Here is a 27,864-nt window from a genome sequence, read left to right as displayed (position 1 = left end):
TGATGGGGGGCGGGGGGGAACACCATACAGTACATACAATGTAAAGCAAAGTATTTTTCTGAAGTGGAAGAGAAAGCAAAATGGCTCTTAATAATCACTTATAGAGGAAAAACATGCATTTGCAGGTTCTTATTGTGGTATAAACACAGGGGACAGGAGCCTATTATTTTTCTAAACACATTTATTGAAAAGCCTGACACACTTAGCTTTTACTTGTGCAATTAGGTATGCATTTACAAAGCTAACTTACACGTCGAACCACTAAGTCAAATATATTCCCCTTGAGTTCAACAAAACATGCAACATTCTAGTCACAAAAATATAAATGATATGTGACCACAATATAACTTTTGAAACATTCTAAATGTTAATTTTCCAGGCTTCTTCTGGATGTCCTGGATGCTGGGACCTACTGGAGTTCGTACAGCAAATCCTGAACGGTGAACACCAACTCCTGAAAGGTAGGCCTCTCGTCTGCTTTCTAAAAACAGAAGAAAAAAAACACACAAAGTAAGAAAATAACAGCTGATATAAAACACACACAATTACAATATGTTTAAAAACACGGGTAGATTAAACATATATATAATTATACTCACATCTAGCCAGCAGCTGGACATGATGCTGTAGACTTTTTCGCACGCCATTTGAGGACGGTACAGTCGCAGGCCTCGGGATACCTGATCCACTATTTCGTTGTTGTTCAGCCGGTCGTACGGAAGCCTCCCCAAAGTGTACACCTCCCACATGAGAACCCCTGAGAAAGTATATGACCATTAGTTATCTGACATTTTTAACTGTGATTGTATCTGTGTTAATTTTTGTAAAACAAAAAAACTGTTAATATTGCCAACAAACATAATCCTTGACTTTCAGAAACATTTCCCCATTGGAAACAATTAAGAGTCAATAATGTGTCATTTTTAAGTTGAAAAATAAGTTAGTCACTGAATAAAAGGGGTGCACAAAAGAGTCCCATCCAAATTGTGATTCTTATTCATCCCAAGTCTGAATCAATTCATAATTTTACATAAAAAATTGATTAAAAAAAAGAAGAAAAAAAAAGCTGTTTTCCGGTCATCTCCGTGGAAGGAGCTTTTCTAACCTGTAACCTGTTTTGAAAAAGTTTAATTATAACTATCATACCAAAATGCGAGAATCGGTTTGATACGAGAATCGTTAGGTGGCCAGACCAGAGATTCACACCCCTAATGAGCAGTGGCGGGCCATGCGTTTCCCACCCGGGCCTTCAGTGATGTCCGACTTCAAAGATTACCTCTCAAAATACTATAATTGATGTCACCACATGACTATTGCTGAAGAAATACTATACAGGAACACACTTACGTCCTACCGCATTGAAACACATCAACAGTGTACAAAACGGGTTATTTTCTGGCGCATTTAAAAATCAATTGAAACGCATCAGCAATTAAAACATATCTTATGTGGTACTGTCAAAATTAAAATAGCAAAAAACATATTAAAAAGTGAAAAAATACAAAATTTCAACGACCTATTCGACGCCGTATAAGACAGTGGTGCCCCTCATCATCGGCTAATTCGAGTGGAAATTGCGAGCATTTCCCCATTTCATCGTCAGAACAGCTGAGCTAGTTTCCGGGGTTGGCCGACATCGTCTCACAAGATGTAGTTTCTCTTTAAATATCCTTCTTGAAAATGGCCTTGCAAATATATATCTGCCACCTAATCAACGTTTTGTTCTCTTTCTCTGCTATCCCGGTCTGGCTACGGCGCAACACTTCCTGCTTCCTGCTAAATTTAAACTTGTGAATGGACACTCACTTTGGAATGACAAGTGAGTTAACATCAGGCTACTTAGATAGGCTACTGTCAACAACTTGTGAACTGATTGGCTATCGCAACTGCCTATCAACTCTATGTGTTCACAAATTCATCCGTTAACGGTCCCGGTGAGTATCCAATCACACGTTCAATGTGAGGCCAGCTAGAAGGCCTTACTGACAACAACTCGTGATCTGATTGGCTATCGCAACTGTCTATCAACTGTATGTGCCCGCATTGTTGATTCTGAAGGCCTCTGGCAGATTTGGTACAGCATGGCAACATAAGCTAGCTGAATTCTGATTGGATACAAACTAAAACTAAAAACAACAGCACTGGAACAAGCATAATATGACATGAAGAGGATATGAATACTTTTAGATATTTAGGGAAAGTAAATAAAAAAAATATTTTATCTTTAATTACGATCATGATTTCTGGTTATGTTAGGCCAGCAGAGAAGCCCTGATGGCCCACCACTGCTAATGAGTAATAGAACTAAATAAAAGCAAAATAAAGCATAACTACTCACACAAGACATGACATGGAGAAGGAACGTAAAGGTGTCACATGGTGGCGTTTTGTAGGTATTGCTACAGTTGTGTTGTAAGGTCAACTTGGCTTGTAAAATGAAGGAGTTGCTATTATTTAATTGCATTGTTGGCTTTTCTATTGTCTTGTTCGACGGTCACCATGACACTGCGGCCAAGAAACTGCATTTACAGTAGGGATGTCCGATAATATCGGACTGCCAATATTATCGGCCGATAAATGCTTTAAAGTGTAATATCCAAAATTATCGGTATCTGTTTCAAAATTATCGGTATCGGTTTCAAAAAGTAAAAATTAAGACTTTTTAAAACGCCGCTGTGTACACGGATGTAGGGAGAAGTACAGAGCGCCAATAAACCTTAAAGGCACTGCCTTTGCGTACCGGCCCAGTCACATAATAGCTACGGCTTTTCACACACACAAGTGAATGCCAGGCATACTTGGTCAACAGCCATACAGGTCACACTGAGGGTGGCCGTATAAATAACTTTAACACTGTTACAAATATGCGCCACACTGTGAACCCACACCAAACAAGAATGACAAACACATTTTGGGAGAACATCCGCACCGTAACACAACATAAACACAACAGAACAAATACCCAGAACCCCTTGCAGCACTAACTCTTCCGGGATGCTACAATATACACCCCCCGCCAGCCCTTACCCCACCCCCTCCACCTCAACCCAGTCCCCTCCAACCCCGCCCACCTCAACCTTCTCATGCATTCCCTGCATGTCCCAAATTCCAAGCTGCTGTTTTGAGGCATGTTAAAAAAAAAATGCACTTTGCAACATGGCACCGCAATAATAAATATGGCAGTGCCATGTTGGCATTTTTTTCCATAACTTGAGTTGATTTATTTTGGAAAACCTTGTTACATTGTTTAATGCATCCAGCGGGGCATCACAACAAAATTAGTCATAATAATGTGTTAATTCCACGACTGTATATATCGGTATCGGTTGATATCGGGATCGGTAATTAAGAGTTGGACAATATCGGAATATCGGATACGGCAAAAAAGCCATTATCGGACGTCTCTAATTTACAGTTATTTCTATACGATCACACACACCGTAAGCCCAGATGTCCGACTTGCTGCTGAATCGGCAGTAGAGGAGAACCTCGGGAGGAGACCACCGGACTGGGAATTTAGAACCGGCCGAGCTTGTGTACTCATCGTCTAAGACGTATCTGTTGGAACAGGAGGAAGATGTTATTATTATCTGTTACTATTAGGTTCATCAGCTGCTGTAATTTTACCTCGATAGTCCAAAGTCAGCCACTTTGACTGTGCCGTTGCCGTCCACCAAGCAGTTCCTTGCAGCCTGATTAGGAATTGGAGCGTATTTGAATGGTGTCTTCTTGACCGTCAGCTGATTGTTCTCTCACCAGATCTCTGTGGATGTATTGCTTGGACTCCAGGTAGGCCATGCCCTCGGAGACGTCTTTGCACATCTCCAGCAGCTGCACGGACGTGGGGTGCTGCCTGAGGCCCTCCCTGAGGTAGGTGAGCAAGCAGCCGTTGGACAGGAACTCGGTCACGATGTATATGCTGCTTTGCTTGGTGCACACCCCGTACAGCTGGACCAGGTTCTCGTGGTGGAGCTTCCTAGTTTGATGAGTTTCAGTAGGATTAGTTGCCAAGACAGACTTTAGTTTGACTGGTTGATCTTACATCATGATCTTAGCTTCCTCAATAAATTCTTCCTCGGACATGCAGCCCGCTTTAATCATCTTGATAGCCACGTCATGTTGGCCCTTCCATTTTCCGTACTGCACCACTCCAAACTGACCTGTGCCCAAGACCCTAATGAAGGTGAGGCAGGAGGGGTCAAGCTCCCACATATCTGAAGAAGACAACAGAATACATCTTTTTTTTAAAGATAGGTGTTTTTATTGTGCTGTATCCATACTATAATAATATTATTATCATTATTATTAATGTATCGTAACTGTCCTTTCTTTTTGCCGTTTTTTCCTCCAATGGCATTATGGGTAATAGAGTTTTGAAACAACTGGCATGTTCACGGCAAGGCTCTACTTTATCCGTATTATAACGTCATTCAGTATCCAGGCCAAAATTTATCACAGAATATTTAATTTATTGATTTGTTCATACATCTATCTGCTCAATTATTATCTATTAATTAGGGGTGATCGATTCACATCCGAAACACGATTCTTATTCCTTCCAATTCTAAATCGATTCATAATTTTAAAAAAAATAATTTAATTTTTTTTTATATATATATATATATATATGTATGTATGTATGTATGTATGTATGTATGTATGTATGTATGTATGTATGTATATATGTACTGTATATATACTGTGTATATGTGTATATTATGTATATATATATATATATATATATATATATATATATATATATATATATATATATATATATATATATATATATGTCTTAATAAGGTTATCCAAAAAATAGTGCTCGATACCGTAGTAGAGCGCAATATATGTATGTGTGGGAAAAAATCACAAGACTACTTCATCTCTACAGGCCTGTTTCATGAGGGGTTCCCTCAATCATCAGGAGATTTTTCTCCTGATGATTGAGGGAACCCCTCATGAAACAGGCCTGTAGAGATGAAGTAGTCTTGTGATTTTTTTCCCACACATACATACATATATATATATATATATATATATATATATATATATATATATACATACATATATACATATATATATATATATATATATATATATATATATATATATATATATATATATATATATATACATCCTGTATATGCATGTATATACATATAAGATTATATATGTGTATATATATATTTATGTATATGTATATTAATTAATTTAAAAACATGAGTATTTATTGTACCACCAAAACTAAACCTTATATGTATATTTAAATAAAGTTTAAAAAAAACATATAAATTAGTAACAAATACACCAACACAAGTAAAATAATAATAATAGCAAAAACAATATAACAATATATAAAACAATACCATTTTGTTTTCCCGTTTTAATTGTTTTTAATTTAGTTTTTTTTTACCTTTTACACTTATTTTACCACTATAGAGTGTGTACTATTTGTGTAAAATAACATGTAATAAAATGTTTTTTAATTAAATGCAAAAATCCTCACATTTATTTGTGCAATACATCTTTGGACAATCTCGACGAGTATTTTAGGTCAAAGCATAATAATTGTGTATACGTCCTTTAAGTGCATTATGCTTGTGTAAGGTACTTTTTTGAAACCTTTATTTTGTTAGTGCTTTTGTACAGGATGTGGCGCCTTGCGCTATTATTTTGAAGGGGGGAAGTGTGCTGTGTTGTTGTTCTGAGCTTGACGAGTAAAAAAGGCGACTCACTTGAGGCTATTAAAAAAAGAGAGAGAGCGCCTCTCAAGTTGCGACCACTGTTTGTACATTGTCGTTCACAACAACACAAGCAGATGAGATGTGTTGTGGGTGTATGGATTGTTCTTGCTAGCTTTAGCTTTCTAGTTTCAAATGACCGTCTCGACATTCACATTGTTTTATCAGGACAGGTGTGTCAGGGATACATGAGCGCTGTCTGACACATTATTTTCCCAAACCTATGTTTCTTCCTCCTGATATTATTATGCGTATATCAGCGGATTCCGTTTTATTGGCCAATTATGTGACTTTTTTTATTGAGTTTAGGGATTATTGATTAGGCATACTAGGGCTGTGTCAAAAAAAAAAAAAGCAGCAATGGTAACATCCCAAACTTCCCGTAGCCATGCTCTTTTCTCACCCATTCGCTCCTCATCTGTTTCATTATTGCAAGCTCAGGAATTTGCATGCACGTTACGCGGCACATTAATTGTTTTTTTTTAATTATTATTGTATTTTCATAATATTGAGAAGCCATAATCGAAATCGAAATTAAAATGTGTTTAATTGTCCAGTCCTAGTATATATACAGTAAATGTATATATAAGTATGTGTATATACAGTATATGTATATATATAACATTTATTTTCCATCCATCTATCCATTTTCTACTGCTTATTCCCTTCGGGGTCGTGGGGGGCGCTGGAGCCTATCTCAGCTACAATCGGGCGGAAGGCGGGGTGCACCCTGGACAAGTCGCCACCTCATCGCATTTATTTTATTTATTTAATAATTTTTTATGAAACTCAACTTTTAAAAATACTTTATTTGGGCCATCTTCATGCAACGAGATTGAGCTTTTCTAACCTATTAATGATCATAATTATTATACCAAATAATACATTGCGAGAATCGGTTTGAATTGAGAATCGTGTTGAATCGAGTATCTGTTCTGAAATGAATCATCACATTAGGAATCAAAATCAGATTGAATCGTTAGGGGCCCCAAACATTTACATCCATATCACTAGCTAGCGGCATTTCTGGCATGTTTCAATGACTTATTCGGCAAGATACAGTATGTTGTGTCTTCCATCAAATGGTCATCTTTTCTTAATATTTGCTTTGTAAATTAATCTTTCTATCCAACATTTTTGTTAGGGAGTGTCGCCCAGCATGTATACTGCCGCCTTTGTGCTTTAAGAGGCTAGCTATAGCATTATGGGTAATTTAGTCTTTTACCGACGAGAGATGAGGCGCTGTTCTTTTCAAAGAGCCGTTCAGAAGACTCGTTTGTTATTATAGGTCTTTTTTAATTTTTTTTTTATTTTTTTTTTATCAAGGTAAAAATCAGATAAGATGTGGCTCAGAATAATTTTACTTTATTGGTGTGAATTATTCTGAAATAGTGACTATATATGTATTTGTCTTGTTTTCAGTGTAAACATTCCATAAGGTGGTGCCATTTCCCCACTGTTACCATTTTGAATTTTACCTCATCTAAAAAACTTTGCAGCACAAGAGCATTTTGACAATACAGAAAAATGTGTAGATGTATAGATAAAAAGTACAAATAAAAATTAGGACATAATAAAAATTTGAATTTCAAAATAGTACTACCCCTACATGGTGAGTGTGGCTTCAACGACAACTAAAAAAGTGAATAAAATAGTTGCTTCGTTTCCTCATTTTCACGGCCAGTCAAGAAGCCTGCATCTGCAATTGCAGATCCTGCTACTGCATGTGCATTAAAAAAAAAAAAACGGCTCCCAAACGAACAGCTTGCAACTGCGAATCGGCTCTCGTCGTTCACTCAAAATGGGGGTCAGCAACCCGCAGCTCTAGAGCCACATGTGGCTCTTTAGTGGCGCCCTGATGGCTCCATGGAGCTTTTTAAAAAATGTATGGAAATGGTAAAAGAAAAGGGATGAAAAATATTTTTATGTTGTAATATGGTTTCTGCAGGAGGACAAACATGACACAAACCTTCCTAATTGTTAGAAAGCCCACTGTTTATTATGTTTGTGTCTATGCTTCACTGATGAGAGTATTTGGCGAGTGCCGTTTTGTCCTGCTAATTCCAGCGGCCCTTGAAGTCACCATTGTGTGGACTGTGACTCAACAGTTTCTTTACATGTTTTTTGATTGATTGATTGAAACTTTTATTAGTAGATTGCGCAGTAAGGTACATATTCCGTACAATTGACCACTAAATGGTAACACCCGAATAAGTTTTTCAACTTGTTTAAGTCGGGGTCCACGTTAATCAATTCATGGTACAAATATATACTATCAGCATAATACAGTCATCACACAAGTTATAAATGTAATCATCATCAGATTATATACATTGAATTATTTACAATTTTTACAATCCGGGGGGTGGGATGTGGAGGGGGTTGTTGGGGGTTAGGTTAGGTTGCTATCAGCACTTCAGTCATCAACAGTTATATCATCTGAGAAATGGACATTGTAACAGTGTAGGTCTGACTTGGTAGGATATGTACAGCGAGCAGTGAACATAGTGAGCTCAGAAAGCATAAGAACAAGTATATACATTTGATTATTTACATTTGATTATTTACAATCCGGGGAGGTGGGATGTGGTGGGGTCAGGGTGTTAGGCTAGGGTTGAAGTTGCCTGGAGGTGTTCTTTTAGTGTGGTTTTGAAAGACGATAGAGATGCACTTTCTTTTACACCTGTTGGGAGTGCATTCCATATTGATGTGGCATAGAAGGAGAATGAGTTAAGACCTTTGTTAGATCGGAATGTGTACAACTTTCTCCGACGTTGCCACAGAAAGACGTATTTTATGCCACTCCTTCTTTGTCTCATTTTGTCCACCAAATGTTTTATGTCATGCGTGAATGCACAAAGGTGAGCTTTGTTGATGTTATCGTTTTGTGTTGAGTGCTAATCAGGCATATTTGGTTACTGCATGACTGCAAGCTAATCGATGCTAACATGCTATTCAGGCTAGCTGTATGTACATAGTGCATCATTATGCCTCATTTGTAGTTATATTTGAGCTCATTTAGTTTCCTTTACACCCCGCCTTCCGCCCGAATGCAGCTCAGATAGGCTCCAGCACCCCCCGCGACCCTAAAAGGGACAAGCGGTAGGAAATGGATGGATGGATGTGTATTTAGTTTATTTGTCCATGTTTCATGACAAACTGTGTGTAATATTGGCTGCATTTCAGATAGTTGTTTGTGTGCCATGTTGTTCCAGATGCCAGCAAACGTTACCCAGCTTGCAAAGATCGTAATAAATCCATTAGAAGAAGACAACCTGCCGTTTCCTTTACTTGGACACACACATCTATACCTTTGGCCATTCTAAGCCAGTCCCTTCCAGGAGTTATCTCACCCTCTGAGAAGTTTTACTAATGTTTTCCAATGTTGTAAAAATGTGTAGAATAAATATTACATTTCAACATTTCTGTCAACGACGATTTGCGTCAGCCTGCAACACATGGTCATTTTGATAGTAGGCTGATATAGCTTATTAGCCACTTACATCATGTGTTGCCATCATTATATCACTTATATAAGACTTTTAATTTTTTGCGGATTACTTTTTTGTATTTATGGTCCAATATGGCGCTTTCAACATTTTGGGTTGCCGACCCCTGACTTAAAAGAACCGTTCTAGAGACTCAATTCGCTCGTGAACGTCACACCTCAGTTGATGACACACCTACTTTGTCAGTGCTTTAATGAGCATTTCAAGAAGAAATCAACCTATTTCAGCGTATAAAATAACAGGAAAATGTACTTGAGTAAATAAATATGTTTCAAAACATAGCAGTGACTTACCATAGCCAAGACCTGCCGTTGATGGAGGCCGCGCCCGATTGGAGACGATGTGTTTCAGCCTACTGAACATACCTAGCGATGGAGATAGCAGGACATTATTGCATCTTTTTTATTCATTTGATCAAATATAATAATGTCTTTACAAAGTATGAACCTGCTGCATTGTGCTGATGATAGTTAATTAGTTCAGGGATGGTGCAGTAATTGTGCTTTTCGGCCAAATAGAACTGTCCTTTCGCTGTTGTGCAGATGTTGTAATGCTTGCAGATGCCACCTGCCTCTCTGCAAACAGGGGAAGGAAGACATGACACCCTCACAGATGCATGAGGGCATTGCTTTTATCTGCAGAACAGATAGCGGCAGGAGGAGTTTTGCATAAATGATTTACATCAAAACCTCCTCCCTGCCTATGCGTGACACAGTTTGTTCTTTTGTGGTACTTCTTCTTTTTGCTGCACTTGTAGCCAGTGGACACAGGATGTACAGTAGACGGTAACGCAGAGTGTCAAACTCACCCGCCTCCTTTGCTGAACAGAGACACTGTGTACTTCCCTGGCTTGCTTGAGTCTCGCACCAAGAAGCCACCATCTTTATTCTGCACGGTCAGAAAGTGGCGTTAAATCGAGTGGGACAAGGTGCGGCTACTACGGCTGCAACCCACAACCACAGCGATAAACACATTATTAAAGGGACCAAGTGTATTTACCTCAGTTTTCAGTAGTTTCTCTGCCTGGCTCCGGTTTGTGTTCTTACAAAACCAACTTTGAAAACAAACAAAGGTTTTGTGACACTTTTGTACAATAAAAGGAAGTTAGGTTTTTTTTTCCAACAGCATGTCAGTACTTACTCGTATCTTTCTAAGCCGTTTGCAGTTTCCACCACATAATTACTGGGTATGTAACCTTCATTCCTACAAAATAAAAATTGTTAGAAATTGTCAATAATTAATCTTAAAGGGAAACTGCATTTTTGGGAAATTTTGCCTATCATTCACAATGACAATGTAAGACAATGTTTTTCTTTTTTTTATGCATTCTAATTCGTAAAATACGGCAAGTAAGAGGTGGCCAACAATCCCGCTAATGGGAGTACTCTATTCCGCCCATAAAACCCTCTAAAAACATCCAAAAACCGCAAACTATACTCCATTTACACCTTGTGACCTAAATATTAACCAAGTACTGTATTTTTCGAACTATTTTTTTCATAGTTTGGCCGGGCTCCAGTGCGACTAATATATGTTTTTTTCCTTCTTTCTTATGCATTTTCGGCAGGTGCGACTTATACTCCGGTGCGACTTATACTCCGAAAAATACGGTATTCGCGATATTGTTACTACTTTTAGCAGGCGGCGTGGTCACAGAGAGCTAACTAGCTTCTGCTGCTATATTGACATGATGAGCTGCTGCATCGCCTCTGAGTTGGTAAAAGTTACTTCTGGATTATAAATCATGCCTCTCGCCTGGATAATAGAAGGTTGTGAACAAAAACCGAAAAGTTGGTCAACTTTAACGTTCAACTTAGACCCGAAGATGGAGAGAAAGACACACAAAAAAAACGCTTGATTGCGGCCACCTTTTTATTAATTTTTTTTTTTTTTACCTGCAGGTGTATTATTGATAATTCTGCATTTACAGTCAATGGGAAAATGTGAACGTCTCATCAGTCGGCATGCCAGTGAGAGCAGACATTGTACAGTAAGTGATTGTTGTATTATGTTCCTAGTTAGTATTTCTTGCTTAGCACTTGGCAATACCGCTACTTCATGTTTTGTTTTTCACTAAAGCTGCATCTGTTTAGCACACAGCTTCTACTTGTAGCTCATCCTTTGTATATTCAAACTCAAAAACCAAAGGTTCTGGATCATCATTTGTCCCAAAGTGGTGTTTGAAGTCTGCCATGATTAGTAGTGTTGTTGTTGTTGAAGGGAAAAGTGATCGTTGTCATGGGTCTGTGAAAATAATATGCCACAATAGTATGCTTAATATGAGCAAAATACATAAATATTACATAATATTACAAATGTGCCTGTTATTACATTACATATATACTCACAGTGTGTATATAAAACGTTGATGGTTGTTTTTTGATGTTTTTAGAGCGCTTTATAGGCGGACTCCATTGTTTGCTGACTTTTGCTAGCGTTTATTTACGAGTTAAAATGCATAGAAAAAGAAAACAACAGATGTCTTCTTGTCCCACATAATTTTTGCGAACGATAGACAAAATTCCAAAAAAGTGCAGTACCCATTTTAACTCATTAAAGGTGTCCAGTTAGACCAGGGGTCAGCAACCCGCGATTCTATAGCCGTATGTGGCTCTTTAGCGCCGCCCGAGTGGCTCCCTGGAGCTTTTAAAAAATGTATGAAAATGGAAAAAGAAAGTATATATTTTTTGTTTTAATATGGTTTCTGTAGGAGGACAAAGGTGACACAAACCTTTCTAATTGTTAGAAATCCCACTGTTTAGATCAAACATGCTTCACTGATGGGAGTATTTGGGGAGCGCCGTTTAGTCCTACTAATTTCGGCTGTACTTGAACTCACCGTAGTTAGTTTACATGTGCAATTTTCCCCGACGCTGCCACAAAAAGAGGTGTTTTATGGCACTCCTTTTTTGTCTCATTTTGTCCACCAAATGTTTTATACTGTGTGAATGTACAAAGGTGAGCTTTGTTGATGTTATTGACTTGTTGGAGTGCTAATCAGGCATATTTGCTCAGTGCATGACTGCAAGCTATTTAATGCTAACATGCTATTTAGGATAGCTGTGTGTACATATCACATCATTATGCCTCGTTTGTAGGTATATTAATTTCCTTTACTTATGTCCTCAGTGTATTTAATTTATATTTGCATGTCTCATGACACATTATCTGTGTGTAATATTGGCTGCATGTCTGATAGTTGTTTGTGTGCCATGTTGTTCCAGACCAAAGCAAATGTTACTCAGCTTGCAAAGATTGTAATAAATCCATTAGAAGAATACGTTTTCTTTAACTTGGACACGCACATACTGTATATACTGTACCTTTGGCCATTCTCAGCCAGTCATTTCCAGGAGTTATCTCACCCTCTGAGAAGCATCAGTTTTACTAATGTTTTTCAATGTGTAGAATAAATATTACATTTCAACATTTCTGTTAACGAAGATTTGCGTCAGCCTGCGACACATTGTCATTTTGATAGTAGGCCAATATAGCTAATATAGACTCGTACATCATGTGTTGCTTTCATTAAAAGGTTTTAATTTTTTTGCGGCTCCAGACAGATTTTTTGTGTGTATTTTTGTTCCAATTTGGCTCTTTCAACATTTTGGGTTGCCGACCCCTGTGTTAGACGGTCACTTACCCATATTTGTCCCTGGCCCTCCACCAGTTTTGGTCAGACATCTCCAGGATGGTGTACTCCTCATCCTCCCTCAGCTCCAGGTCTTGCGGCATCATGGCAGGGTGGTTGTACTGAGCTATGACGCTCATACCCACGCAGGGGGCCTCGGCCTTGTGGGGCTGTGGCGGTAATGGGCGCACAGGCATCTCCTTAAGAACAATCCCAAGAGGGAGACCATGTTTAGTTATCTGCTTAGAATAACAGTGTTATCTCCTTGATACAGTCGTGGTCAAAAGTTTACATACACTTGTAAAGAACATAATGTTATGGCTGTCTTGAGTTTCCAATAATTTATACAACTCTTGTTTTTTTTGTCATAGAGTGATTGGAGCACATGTCACAAAAAACATTCATGAAGTTTGGTTCTTTTATGAATTTATTATGGGTCTACCGTAAATGTGACCAAATCTGCTGGGTCAAAAGTATACATACAGCAATGTTAATATTTGGTTACATGTCCCTTGGCAAGTTTCACTGCAATAAGGCGCTTTTGGTAGCCATCCACAAGCTTCTGACAAAATAGGTGCAGTTCAGCTAAATTTGTTGGTTTTTTGTTTCATCTGACATCACATGGACAAAGATAAGACCTTCTGGAGGAAAGTTCTGTGGTCAGATGAAACAAAAATTGAGCTGTTTGGCCACAATACCCAGCAATATGTTTGGAGGAGAAAAGGTGAGGCCTTTAATCCCAGGAACACCATTCCTACCGTCAAGCATGGTGGTGGTAGTATTATGTTCTGGGACTGTTTTGCTGCCAATGGAACTGGTGCTTTACAGAGAGTAAATGGGACAATGACAAAGGAGGATTACCTCCAAATTCTTCAGGACAACCTAAAATCATCAGCCCGGAGGTTGGGTCTTGGGCGCAGTTGGGTGTCCCAACAGGTCAATGACCCCAAACACACGTCAAAAGTGATAAAGGAATGGCTAAATCAGGCTAGAATTAAGGTTTTAGAATGGCCTTCCCAAAGTCCTGACTTAATAAACATGTGGACAATGCTGAAGAAACAAGTCCATGTCAGAAAACCAACACATTTAGCTGAACTGCACCAATTTTGTCAAGAAGAGTGGTCAAAAATTCAAGCAGAAGCTTGTGGATGGCTACCAAAAGCGCCTTATTGCAGTGAAACCTGGCAAGGGACATGTAACCAAATATTAACATTGCTGTATGTATACTTTTGACCCAGCAGATTTGCTCACATTTTCAGTAGACCCATAATAAATTCATAAAAGAACCAAACTTCATGAATGTTTTTTGTGACCAACAAGTATGTGCTCCAATCACTCTATCACAAAAAAATAAGAGTTGTAGAAATTATTGCAAACTCAAGACAGCCATGACATTATGTTCTTTACAAGGGTATGTAAACTTTTGACCACAGCTGTATTAGAAGGAACTCATTACATTTTCATACAAATCCAGTTAAAAATGATGATCTAGACCAGGGGCGCTCAAACTGGGGCTGAGGGCCAGATTTGGCACGTCGAGTTGTTTTGTTTGCCCCACTGAACTTTATTATTTACATTTAGGTTATTTGTGTTTCTCTATTAAAATGAGCAGTGTCCCAATCCGATATTGATATAGGATATTGGTGTGATATCAGTAGAAAACAAGTGTTGCATGGAAAAATGTCCGATACAAGCAGTCCTGCAGTGTGTTAACTTGTTTATAGCCATCCATCCATTTTCTACAGCTTGTCCCTTTCGGGGTCGCGGGGGGTGGTGGAGCCTATCCCAGCTGCATTCGGGTGGAAGGCGGTGTACACCCTGGACAAGTCGCCACCTCATCGCAGGGCCAACACAGATAGACAGACAACATTCACACTCACATTCACACACTAGGGACCATTTAGTGTTGCCAATCAGTTAACATCTAAATGTCCTCCAATAAGCACAGACTGTCTTCTATTTTTAATGAAATAATTTAAGAAATGTAAACGTGTTATGGTACTAGGAGCTAGCAGCTACACGACAGCTAAGCACACAAGCTAGACGTATGTGATAATAATTGATCAATATTGCAGTATAAAACAGCATGTTTGTCAATATGAACAATTATCAAATAATCAAATAATATACAAAGTCTCCAAGGCAGAAGCGTATAAGAAAGTTTCCAGTAACATACGTGTCCGCATCATTCAACTCACTGTGTCCTGAGCTTATCTTCATGAATTATTTTGACCACAGCATGAATAGCTAGCAGGCAACTTCCTGATGAATGGAAAACGACATAAAACAATGGGATGGTACGCTTTTTTGGCAAGGTAAAAGTACATTATTTAAACAAAAGTTTAAAAATATATATATATGTTGGTTTGTCCATGTGTTTGATAGTTAGCAGGCTACGTCCTGATTCATAAAGACTGACATTATGGTGCATTCCATTTGTACCGAGAAGTCGGAATTTTTAACTGGAACTGGAAATGGCCTGCTAACTTATTAACTACAAGACTGGCTGATAAACAAACACCATTTTTACTTTTGGTACAGTCATGTATTTGCTCTTTTTACCATTTGAGTTACAATGGTACAGTCCTCTTGCGTTGTGATATTCTTTGTAAACCAGGAAGTAGCCTGCTAACAAGCGAACAACGAATAGGCTTATTTTTTGTTTGAGGAAACAGTTTGCCTTTTTGCTGTTTGAGACACAGTGAAACTGTCTGCACCGTCCCATAATTTAAAATGGTCGGGTCCCGTCTTTCTTGTATATCACCCTTAAACCAGGAAGTAGCCTACTAGCCAACAAACGGGAAGGCAGAATAGACCCCCAGAATCAATAGTGGTTCAGTCCTGTTGTCTTACGTTATTCTTTGTCAACCAGGAACTTTTTTCAGAGGAAATTTGCCACAACCTCCAAAAACATAAATGGTTATGTCATCAATCCAAACATATCTTAACTAGCAAACTAACAGACACTACAAAATCAAACAAAGTACAGTCCTGTTGGCTTTGTTATTCAGGAAGTAGTATGCTTTTTTAACTTTTCATGAGGAAATTAGTTTTTTTCGCTATTAGACTCAAGATGAAAGTATAAATCCTGGCCCCCTACTTCAGAAACACAAACTATATAGTCAAACAAACACTTTGTCTTGCTATTTTACACCACAATAGATGCTCCGATAACCTACAAACCCCAGAATCAGAAATGGTACGATCCTGCACCTTGTGACCTCCTCCATGAACTAGGACGCAGTTCGACAAATAAACGTGAATATGGCGTTTCAGGATTTGTTCTACTTATGTGAGAAGAATCTATTTTCTCCTTTTGTTGGGGGGGGTTCTTAACGTTTTTGACCTCAGGACCCAACTTTTCCACTAGAAAGGGGCCCGGGACCCACTCAAATATTAACACTGAATTAGTCATCTTACCCTAGATTTTAATCCTATTCAATAATTGTGTGAATGCCCAAGCCTTCAAACATACTGTATTTTGTTCTACACCAAAAAAAAAATCTGTTTATTATTATTCCGCCCAAAAACTTTGACGAGCTCCACAGCCCAAAGTGCTCATCCGATCGGAACCATTCCAGCATCAAAACCTTCGGCTCAACCGGGAATTGTGAGCCACTCCTCCCCCAAAATTGAAGAAAATATCCCAAATTACCAATAATTCCCAATTTTCCTCGTCATTTTGCCCATGGAAAATGAATGGGGCATTTTTCGAACTTGCACAATTCCCACATTTCACAAGCGATTCGAACCGTTCCACCATCCACACACTCCACTCACATTGGACAAGGAAACTATAATTTTTCCAAGTTCAAAAAAATTTCAGGAATTCCCAGAATTCCCATTTTTTCAAAGCCCTTTTTTTTACCTCTTGCTGGAAGGTTAATCACAGTCCACATTTTGCAACTGTTTTTGACTATTCCACCTTCAAAACATTCCCCTTAGTTGGGACAATAAAAGTTATAATTTTTCTTTCGCAAAAAAATCCCAATTCAAACTGCTACTACGTCAATTTTTGAACCCTTTCAAAAAATTCCAACACCAACCCATTCATATCATCAAGGACAATTGCTGTATTATCTATAGTTTCAAAAATTCCCGGTTTTCCCGAATTTCCAAATTTCTAGGAAATTCGTATTTAAATGAATGGATATATTCATAGTTATACAATGCCCAAATTTTGCGCCATTTTTTTTACCCGATTCCTTTCAACATTCAACCCACAGTGCTCTTCACACATGTCGAACTCAAAACATGTTGTTCCTTTCCCAAAATTCCCAGTTTTCCCGGAATTTCCGGTGATTTTCTCCCCATTGACAATGACTGGCAAATATACAATGAACTGCATATCCCACATTTCACTGTTCCAACACACTCCCTGGGCATTCAAGCCACCATGTTTACAGGTTCGGAAAATTCCCTGATTCCAAAAATTCCCCACCATTGAAAATGAATGGAGAATATACAAATCTCTCCATATCCCACATTTCTCAACCGATTTAAACCGTTCCAACATCCACTCACCCTGGACATTCAAGCATTTCAGTTCCTAACAATGGTTAAGACACAATGTTTTAGTCAACCAGCACCCTCACTAACCACAGACAAATAGTACAATCTTAGTTATCTTAAAGAACAATCTATTAGAAACAGCGTGTCCACATCTTTTCTTTGTCACTTTTGATCACAGTTCCACCTTGGCATACTGTATGTGTGCTTGCTACTTTACCTGCACAAATGATGTTAAATATCAGTACAGGTTTGTTTACCTCAGACGGGGTCGGGGGAAGTGGTTTGCGGGATCCCCTCCGTGACGTTTTGGATGTGAAGCCTGTTAAAGAAGAAAAAAGTGTGGTCTGAGCCAGGGACAACATTTACATTTCAGAAGTCGGGGAGGTACACACAACTGTCTTGATTGGAATTGGAAACAAATTGTTCAATAATACATTTTTGGACAAAATTAAGGAAATTAAATAAATAACTTACTTAGTTTTTTTTAAGATTGTATGATGATTTAATTTATTGTGTACGTCCTATGTCAAAAGACTGCGGGCTCAAGCCACCTGCAGACTATGCTCCTGTAGGGGGCGTAGTGTGGGACAAAAAAAATACCCTCAGCAAACATGGGAGGGTCGGGAGGGTTGGTACAGCGTAGGCAGCCAACCACAGCTGCAGCCAGAGCCGGCGCAGCTCCCTGGTCGGTGGTGTCAGTTCTTTTCGAACATGCTTACAATTATCACATATTTCCATTACAGCATATCTGCAAAGGAGTAGGAGGAAGCAGAGCTTATTTATTCCTACCCTGTTTCGTGTCATAGCAGTTTTTAACACATTTGTTTGTACTCATGGCAGGGAATGAATAAACAAATGAGCAAATGAATACATTGAGTAAGTAAATAATGATTAAATACATAAACAAGTTCTCATAAATAAATGGTTAATTAAGTAATTTATAGTTCACAATATGGGATGAATAAGATTATCTATTTTTTTTAATAAAAAGGTTCAAGATCATTATCTAGGTTGTTCTTTGTAAACACTTTGAGTTTGAACAGAATCTTAAACTGGATCATATTTGTACATGGTTTGACTTCTTGGCTAAATCCATTCCATCATTTAATTCCACATAGTGACATGCTATAGGTCTTAAGTTTGCATACAAGTGTTTTGAATTAGATTTTTCTTGTGCTTAGTTTCTTGGCAAAACGTTATGTTTAGTGAGGTGCTCCTCCATGTACACATTTGTACCCTTCATCTTCTTTTCCTCTTTCAGCAATGCCATTTTGGATCTCCTGTTGGCAAGCTTCACAGTGACGATTGGCGTGGTATTGTTGTTTCTTCCATTCCGTGGAATGCGCGCGTCAATGGTGTTAACATAGACATCAATTTCCTTTGATTGCAGACAGTTGACCGCTCCGTAGAAGCAGCATCCATGTCGTTTGGTTCTCTTCTGTTGTCAACTGCTCTAGCATAGGATCGAGGATTGATGGGCAGCTGTGAATAGTGAGTGTTTGTGTGGTGTAGGATGTTTGGGTTAGGGCGAGTAAATACCTTCCAATACTTGTCTACTCTAATCGTTCATTCTTGGTCCTCAAATTGATCATAAATGTTATGCAGTTTGCGATTTAGTTCAGAAATCGCCACAATCTGAGAGCCAACAGCCCTGCTAATCCCATCAATCATAACGGGCAGCTTCTGGGTACCTTGAACGGCTGCCCTTATCTTCCAAATTTGTCGCTACACCAGGGCTTAACCCAGGCAGATGCCCTGATCATAGTTCCAAATAGGTCGATACTCTCAACGGAAAGAATCGCCAGGCACTCGGCTCTCCACTACTACCGAGCTTTTCGGCGAGAAAATCTTGTCAATTACGTTGAGAGACCAATCAATCAATTCTATGTTTTAGATTTGGAGAATAGTTCGGGGAGAGGCTCCAAAAAAGTTACGACGAGATGAGACGAAGAAGCAAAGCAGGGAAAGATGAGGGAGAGGGAAGGGAAGCGTCTGCCTTTGTTGAGAGCAAACAAGAAATACTGTGTATGTAGTCTAACTCGTCTCTTCACCTGCATGAAATTGCTTGTTGGCACATCTGACTGCTGATTGGCCAGCTGCTGCATGCTGTCAATCATTGTCACTATAGCAACATACAGCAGCAACGGATAGCCAATCAATGAGCTTGGGGCGGTCTACAGGGTGCTTAACTCGTCTCCATTCAATAGCGCAACATTATTTTTGAACAGTAAAAAGCCCCCCCGTCAAAAAATTACGCTCCATGTCTGAGCGCTCCATTGTGGACTCTTCCAATAAAGCAGAGCATCTTGTTCTTACCGTTCTTGCCATCCAGAACCTTGCAGCCCACAGCTTGTTTGACCTCCTGCTGGCAGCACAGCCACATGCCGTCTATCCAAAAGCAAGGGTGGTACTTCTGCATGAGATCCTTGTTGAACCGCACCACTACACACAATGCACACATTCAGAGAGGCCATTTGCGTGAGCACACTCTTCTTCTATCGCGTGTGGCGATAACAATGATGATATCACATGTAAAGCAGTTAGCACCACTGACTTGCTTTCAGCTTCTTTATCCACTGAGCCCGGACTTCCTCGCTCTTTGCAAAGATGTACAGCGGTCCCTCGTCGTAAATTACCTACGAGATACAAAAAAATGAAACGAAAACACTATTACACACTAGTAATTCTCTACTTCTTCTACTTCCTGTGTGGCCCACTAACACCTGCTACTACCCTGAAAGCCCCAGTCTGCATCATTGGTTTCACTTTATATCACACAGTAATCAGCATTACCTGGAATGCGTGCATGCGCTCCTGCGGGCAGTTGGGCTCCGTCTGCACCGTCTCCACACACTTGATCCGGTCCAGGTCGATGTAGCCCCGCAAACCTTTACGCTTCTGCAATGAAAAGTACAAGGTTAACAGGTGCCTGTGAGGTTGTACAGTTCTGAATTTTTAAAGACAATATGCCTTGAAGGTCGCACAAAAGTCTGTAAAATTTAACTGGATCAAAGGATTAGCTCTGTGTGTGTTTTGTTTGCTTTTTTATTTGGCTTGTTTGTGGATTTTTTTTACATTTTTTAAAACATAACATTGCACCAGTTGAAGGGGAATTGCACTTTTTTGGGAATTTTGCCTATCGTTTACAATCATTATGAAAGACATGATGACAAATGTTGATTTTAAATGCATTCTAATGCGTCAACGGAGCCAATAAACCCAATAAATAACCAATCAAAAAGCGCCAACAATACTCCATTTACATTTGACGACTTGAATATTGACCAAGTCCATCCATCCATTTTCTAACAAACTATTTATTGCAGAGCTGTGATCACGAGCTTGTGTGCCAATGTTGACATGATCGACTGATCAGCTACTTCCTCGTTTCCTTGCTGGTCAAACTTTATTGTAGATTATAAATCATGCCTCTCACCTGGATAGTAGAAGGATGAGGACGTATTCCAACAAGTTGGTACACTTTGACAGCCAATTTGGACTCGGAAATGGCGAGAACAACACGAAAAGAAGCTTGGTAAGGGTTATGAGTCATTCTTCATCTAAATGGAAATATATGAACATCCTAGCAGTCGGCATCCTAATGACAGCAGACCTTGTACAGTAAGTGATGTTTTATTATGTTGGTTGGCTCTCATGAAGTCTGCAGTGAGTAATAATCAGTGATGAATTAAAAAAAAACTAACTAAAAAAACTTTTTTAATTAATATGTATGCTTAAAATTATTAAAATACATAAATATTAAATGTTATTATAAATGTTACTACATACAATATATACTTACAGAATGTATACAAAACTTAAATGGAGGTGTTTGGATTTTTTTAGGGGCTTTATAGGCAGAATAGAGTGACTTCGTAGGCTCCATGGTAAGCGGACTTTTGATCGTATTTAATATTTAGAATACATTCGTCATTTCTTTCATAATGATTGTGAACGATATACATACAAACTTCCAAAAAAAGTGCAGTTCCCCTTTAAGGTCTATTGTTTTATAGTTTGTACGTTTTGCTATCAACAGTGGTTAACTTCTTTTTACACTTTCAAAGCTTAACGAGCTAGCGCCGTTCTTTTTGCTTCGCTAGTTTCCGTGTCGTCTTTTCACTGTCAATAGCACAAACATACAGTGCGATACACAGACGGTATGCATTAAAAAAACTGCCTTCTAAATATATTATTTTAACATTATGAAAGCACTCAAGACCAGGGGTGCCCAAACGTTTTGCCTCCAAGGGCCAAAGAGAAAATGTGCCACTGAGCCATGGGCCAAACACAGCAATTTTAAGCCTAGAGCTGCACATTAAGTGAGTAGATTAATTCCGTAACCCGATTATTTAAAGCATTGGAGAACATTATGTTTGCTAGATGGCAACTTGTTAGCCTTGTGGATATGCCATCAATTGTGTGAGCTTACAAGAGTATGAATTTGTACAATATTTTTGGAAAAGACACCCTTTGGTGGGCCGATTTGACCCCACTTTGGCCCCCCTACTCTACACATCAAATACCAACAAATTGTCAACTTTACACTTGTCCAATACAGTAATGCTGCTTGAGACTGAGCCAATCAGTGGCCCCGATACTGAACAGTTTATTTGGTTTGGTTTCATCTTTTGACCATTACTACTCAAGTATTGATATTTTTGTATCATTTAGATGTCTTTATGTTTGAAAAAGGCCAAAATGTGCAATATAGTGAAGCCGCAGACTTCAAAGTGCGATGTGGGGAGGGACCATGATGTATTGTGGGATGCCATGTCGTTGGAACAAATGACATACATTTCCATTATTTCCTCCCTTATTCAGTCCCCTCAAGAATTTGTGACGTCACGATTGCGCAAATTCAACCAACCCCTCCGAAAAACGTATGTTTGTTTCTTGTGTAGACGAAGCAAGGAACAGCCACATGTAACAATATATAAACTCTTTATTGCACAATTGTGTCCCTCCTGTGTAGCTCAGATCTAGTTCTGGTTATTGTCTGCAAACTACTTCCTTAACGTAAATGACCGCCATAACCACAACACCAGGAGGAGTTCCACTAACCACGTTAAACCCAGATTCCGAACTAACAAAGGTCTTAACTCATTCTCTTTCTATGCCACATTAATGTGGAATGCGCTCCCAACAGGTATAAAAGAAAGTGCATCTCTATCCTCCTTCAAAACCGCAATAAAAGTTCACCTCCAGGCAGCTACAACCCTAAACTAACACCCTCCCTGGATTGTTAATAATCAAATGTAAACAATCAAATGCAGATACTTTTTCTTATGCCTTCTGATCTCTCTCTCTCTCTCTCTCTCTCTCTCTCTCTCTCTCTCTCTCTCTCTCTCTCTCTCTCTCTCTCTCTCTCTCTCTCTCTGCCCACTACTTGCTGTCCATATCCTACCAAGTCACACCTACACTGTTCTAATATCCATTTCTCTGTTCTCAATTGTTGATGGCTGATGATAACAACCAAATCATGAATCAATTTAAGTGGACCCCGACTTAAACAAGTTGAAAAACTTATTCGGGTGTTACCATTTAGTGGTCAATTTTACGGAATATGTACTTCACTGTGCAACCTAGTAATAAAACTCTCAATCAATCAAACTCTAAGCCTTCTGGGTAACATAGTATATAAACATTTAGCCATACACTGGCATCCTTACTAGTTTACATGTATTCATATATGTATTGAAGCTTTATTCATCTGGGATAAACAAAAAAATACATTTTTAAGATTGCTTTCAACGGTTTACAAATGCCTTGTAACTTGTGACATGTTTATTTTTGTAATTATAATTAATTATTACTAGAATTAGTTTGGATTGATTGATACAGTTCAGTAATTTGACAACGAGTCTGTGTTTTTACTGCCCACTTTTAAGTCTGTATGATATAAAATGAGTAAAACATCCAGTATTTGTATTGCAATTATACATGTTTCTGTGCTTTTTGAGGTTAAGGTTACAAATAACAAATAAAACATTGATTAAAAAAATATTAAATCACAATTTAATTCAATGTTATTGAAGAAAAAAAGAGCCTCAAAACATTGCAACTTTTGCTGCAACTTTCTAAAAAAAGCTGCCAAGAGTTCAGGCATTATAGGCTGCATAGAGTGTCCGACCTGAGATCGGTAGGTCGTGAGTTCAAAACCCGGCCGAGTCATACCATACCAAAAAAGTGGGACCCATTACCTCCCTGCTTGGCACTCAGCATCAAGGCTTGGAGTTGGGGGTTAAATCACCAAAATGATTCCAGAGCGCGGCCACCGCGGCTGCTCCCTGCTCCCCTCACCTCCCAGGGGGTGGAACAAGGGGATGGGTCAAATGCAGAGAGTAATTTCACTAGTGCGTGTGTGACTATCAGTGGTACTTTAACTTATTATTCACAAAACAAAGCAGGCAAAATCCTGCAGGGCCTGAATATTTCCAAGGACAAATTCCGCTGTGTAATTTGCAGTTTTGATTAATCATAAAGTAACTATTCAAAACGTTACCCCTTTGTCGGGATCGTAGTCGTAGTAGGAGAGTTTGTCCCTCGTGAGAATGAACCATCTCTCCTTGTAGTTTAAGGGTGAGGTCTTCTTCCTCTGCTGGGAGCGTTTGATGAAGATGGCTTCCAGAACGTTCTCAGACATGGTCCACATGAGGTGGGGTTGATCTGGAATCGATTACAAATCCATATCAGACCTTAAAATGTTCTGTGTTGGTTGATAAACTGATCTATTTAGTCCATTCATCAGCTCTAATGGGTTTATTAGATCACATACTGGAAATGGCCTTTATCAAACTGCTTTTGTGCATTTGAGCTTATTTCCAGTTAATGTGAGCACTTCCTTGTATCGTCAGTATCATCTGTGCGGTCAAGCTGTACCAGAAACATCCATGCAAACAATGTTTTTCTTCAATGCAACAACATCTGGGCATTTTGTTGGTCCAAAAAGTAACAAGTGTAATAAGAACCTCTGTAATGTAATTCACTGGATGTTTGTGTCAGTTTTAAACACCACAATTACTTTTTTGTTGTTTTGTTGTTAAATGTGTGGTTGACTCACAGTGACTCCAAAGTGCAGACAGACCGATGGGGAAGTTGCGTCAGTCAGGCTTGCAGAGAGAGAGAGAGAGAGAGAGAGAGAGAGAGAGAGAGAGAGAGAGAGCACTGTTAACCTGCAGATCTAATCTGTCACAAGTGGAGTCCACAATATCTGCATCATCATCTTCATAACGACCATGAGCATAACTAATTTCATACTCGCACGCAAGGTTTCCCCTCTTCATCGCAACGCCTTCTGAGCGCTTTCTCCTCTATTTCGCGTGTTGACTGTGACATTCAGCATGACTATTTTCACGCAAGAAAATATTCAAGAGTAAAAATACAAAAAGGAATAAATAAAAAAATGCATTAATTATAATAAATGGATAATCGTAATAATAATAATAATTATTATTTCATATTATTATTATCATCTATTTGTTATTAATTCCTTTTATTCCTTTATTTTGTGTTTTTTCTACTACTACTAATAATAATATTATATTGAATATTATTACTACTGATGATATTATTATTATTATTATTATTATTATTATCTATTTGTTATTAATGCATTTGTATTCCTTTATTTTGTGTTTTTACTAATAATAATAATTATTATTATTATTTCATATTATTATTACTATTATTGATATTATTATTATTATTATTATCTATTTGTTATTAATGCATTTGTATTCCTTTATTTTGTGTTTTACTACTAATAATAATTGTTATTATTTCATAATATTATTATTGATGATGATAATAATAATAATATAATTATTATTATTATCTATTATTTATCCATTTTTATTTATTCCTTTATTTTGTGTTTTACTCAACATAATAGTAATATTATTTAATATTATGATGATGATAATAATAATATCGTTATTATTACAATCATAATTATTATTATTATCTATTTATTATTAATGCATTTTGATGTATTCTTTTATTTTGTATTTTTACTTTATTAACAATTATTTTATATTTCATTACTGTTGTTATTATTAATAATAGTATTATCATCATTATTATTATTATTAGCAGCAGTAGTAGTAGTAGTGAGATATGGGAATCTTTGGGAACCTCACGATTCGATCACGTTCCGATTCTTCGGGTGACTATTTGATTCAGAATTGATTCTTGGTTCAACCAGGTTCAAACCGATTCTTGCAATGTATTATTTGATATAGTAATTATAATAAAACCTTATCAAAACAGGTTACAAACCCTCCTTTTGGTTGCTGACGTATACTTGCAGCAAGCATGCGTAGAGATGGGCTAAAAGCGACTCTTTAAAAATGTATATATATATGTTTTTCTTTTAATCATTTTAATTCAAAAATCATGAATATATTTTCATAATTAATAAGAATCACGATTCAGATGTGAATCGATTTTTTGAGCACAGACATCTATTGTATGTATAGTATCTACAAAGTACATACAATAGTACAGCCGCACGAACAACAATGATCATATTAACAATTTAGATTTAGTTTTATTTAAAAGGGACAATACGTATTATAAACATTTGGTATGTAAATATGTGAGATTAAAGGCAATGGCTAATTTCCATCTCCGATCCCTGAGCAGGTTGATAATTAAGACAAACACATTCAAAGCACATTCCCGTTTTTTTCAGTGGTCTGACCTAACGTCATATATATATATATATATATATATATATATATATATATATATATATATATATATATATATATATATATATATATATATATATATATATATATATATATATATATATGTATATATATATACATATATATATATATATATATATATATATATATATATACACAGTATATATATATATATATATATATATATATACACAGTATATATATATATAGTGTATATGTGTATATACATATATATACACATATATATGTATAAATGTGTATATATGCATATATACATATATGTGTATATATGTATGTGTATATATGTTTGTATATATGTATGTGTATGTGTATGTGTGTATAAATGTATGTATGTATATGTATGTGTATATATGTAAATATGTACATCTATGTATATATAGTTCAGTTGTGACAGTCTGTGTGGTTCTTGTCACACAAGTACATATTCAAGAATAAAAATGATAAATAAAGGGATAGATAAATACATTAAAAATAATAATAAGTAATCAGAACAATTATTATTACCTAATTTTATACATCTTCTTTTTTTGCACCAGAAGATGTATCTTTACAACTATTATCAGTATTATTATTATTATTATTTTTATTATGTAGTAGTAGTAAACTCGCACCTACAACAATAATCATAATAATAATGAAATTAAATGATACATTTCTATTGATAAAAATGCCATTATCATCCATCATTATTAATTATTTAATAGTTATTATTATATTATATATAATAACTAATATCATTAAGTATTTGTTTGTTAATGATATCAATATATTTTAGCAATACAGTTGCACTGATTGTTTATTTTTCAGCTTGTGTTATGAACGTTTTATATACTTAGCTCTTTAACTAGCTTTTATATCTGTTTTAATACTGCTGCTGTGTTGGCTCAATTTCCCAGTTTGTTCCAGATCTAAATATAAAACTATGTTGTCTAAATATTCAATACATTGCCACAACGTCTAAATTTCGATGGAGAAAACTGTTTTTTTGTTTGTTTGTGAGACTTAGTTTTAGCAGGAACCTGTGAAGATGCTGTTTCTCCTGATGCTTCCTGACAGATAAGTCTGTGGCAAGTGAAAAAAACATGCACGTGTTTGCTTGCATACGGGATAAATGAGACAGTAAAAGAGCGAAACAGGTGGATTAGTGGATTCCTCCTCAGTTATGTCAATATAGAAGTCTAAGTAATAATGCGAAGTACTTTACTTCTATTATTTTGTATTTCATTGAAATAAATATATGAATACATATAGTATAACATTTTGCTTATTAATACAAACAAATGTAATTTTTAACTTTACTTAAAATATTAAAGTTTAGTAAAGTATTTATTTCCTTTACTGTACTTTGTAAAAATACATTTGTGATATTTTAAAATGTAGTAACTATTTTTACAGTATTAGGAAAATGCATTGTGTTATACAGTATACAAGATTAAGCCTTGTCCCAACTAACGTCCTTATTATATGGCTTATATTGGTGCAATAACAAAACTTGACTATTTTAACTGGTTTAAAAATATAATATACGGTATATAATGTTCTTATTGAATATCCACTGATTATTTAACTGAATATTTTTTTTATCAAAGCTGCTTGCTACTTACCCGTGCATCAGACAGCCAAATTCCAACGTTGAGGTTTAGAGTGTGGAGCTTCAACCTCCATAAAGTGTGCGTTCTAACTTTGTGTGTGTGTGTGTGTGTGTGTGTGTGTGTGTGTGTGTGTGTGTGTGTGTG

At 37.2% G+C, this 27,864-nt stretch overlaps 1 protein-coding gene across 3 annotated transcripts; it reads right to left on the bottom strand.

Moving 5' to 3' along the window:
* Positions 1–163: 163 nt before the first annotated feature.
* On the bottom strand, positions 164–27,864 carry btk (Bruton agammaglobulinemia tyrosine kinase). 3 transcript variants are annotated; one of them, XM_061977318.1, is made up of 19 exons: positions 27,733–27,864; positions 24,457–24,505; positions 23,899–24,062; positions 20,187–20,291; positions 19,948–20,029; positions 19,710–19,835; positions 17,651–17,712; positions 12,894–13,081; positions 10,391–10,453; positions 10,250–10,304; positions 10,059–10,138; positions 9,698–9,825; positions 9,544–9,615; positions 4,043–4,214; positions 3,757–3,976; positions 3,628–3,692; positions 3,440–3,558; positions 600–757; positions 164–481 (listed from the first exon to the last, which is right to left on the bottom strand). In XM_061977318.1, the coding sequence occupies exons 3-19, from the start codon at positions 24,046–24,048 to the stop codon at positions 410–412; spliced, it is 1,917 nt and encodes a 638-aa protein (XP_061833302.1). In that variant the 5' UTR covers positions 24,049–24,062; positions 24,457–24,505; positions 27,733–27,864; the 3' UTR covers positions 164–409. The 3 variants fall into 3 exon arrangements, with proteins under 3 accessions (XP_061833302.1, XP_061833304.1, XP_061833303.1); XM_061977320.1 differs by having other exon boundaries at positions 4,043–4,160; XM_061977319.1 differs by having other exon boundaries at positions 12,894–13,078.

This window comes from Nerophis lumbriciformis, linkage group LG16 (assembly GCF_033978685.3).
Source record: "Nerophis lumbriciformis linkage group LG16, RoL_Nlum_v2.1, whole genome shotgun sequence".
Taxonomy (NCBI): domain Eukaryota; kingdom Metazoa; phylum Chordata; class Actinopteri; order Syngnathiformes; family Syngnathidae; genus Nerophis; species Nerophis lumbriciformis.
This window is presented reverse-complemented; position numbering and strand designations above follow the sequence as displayed.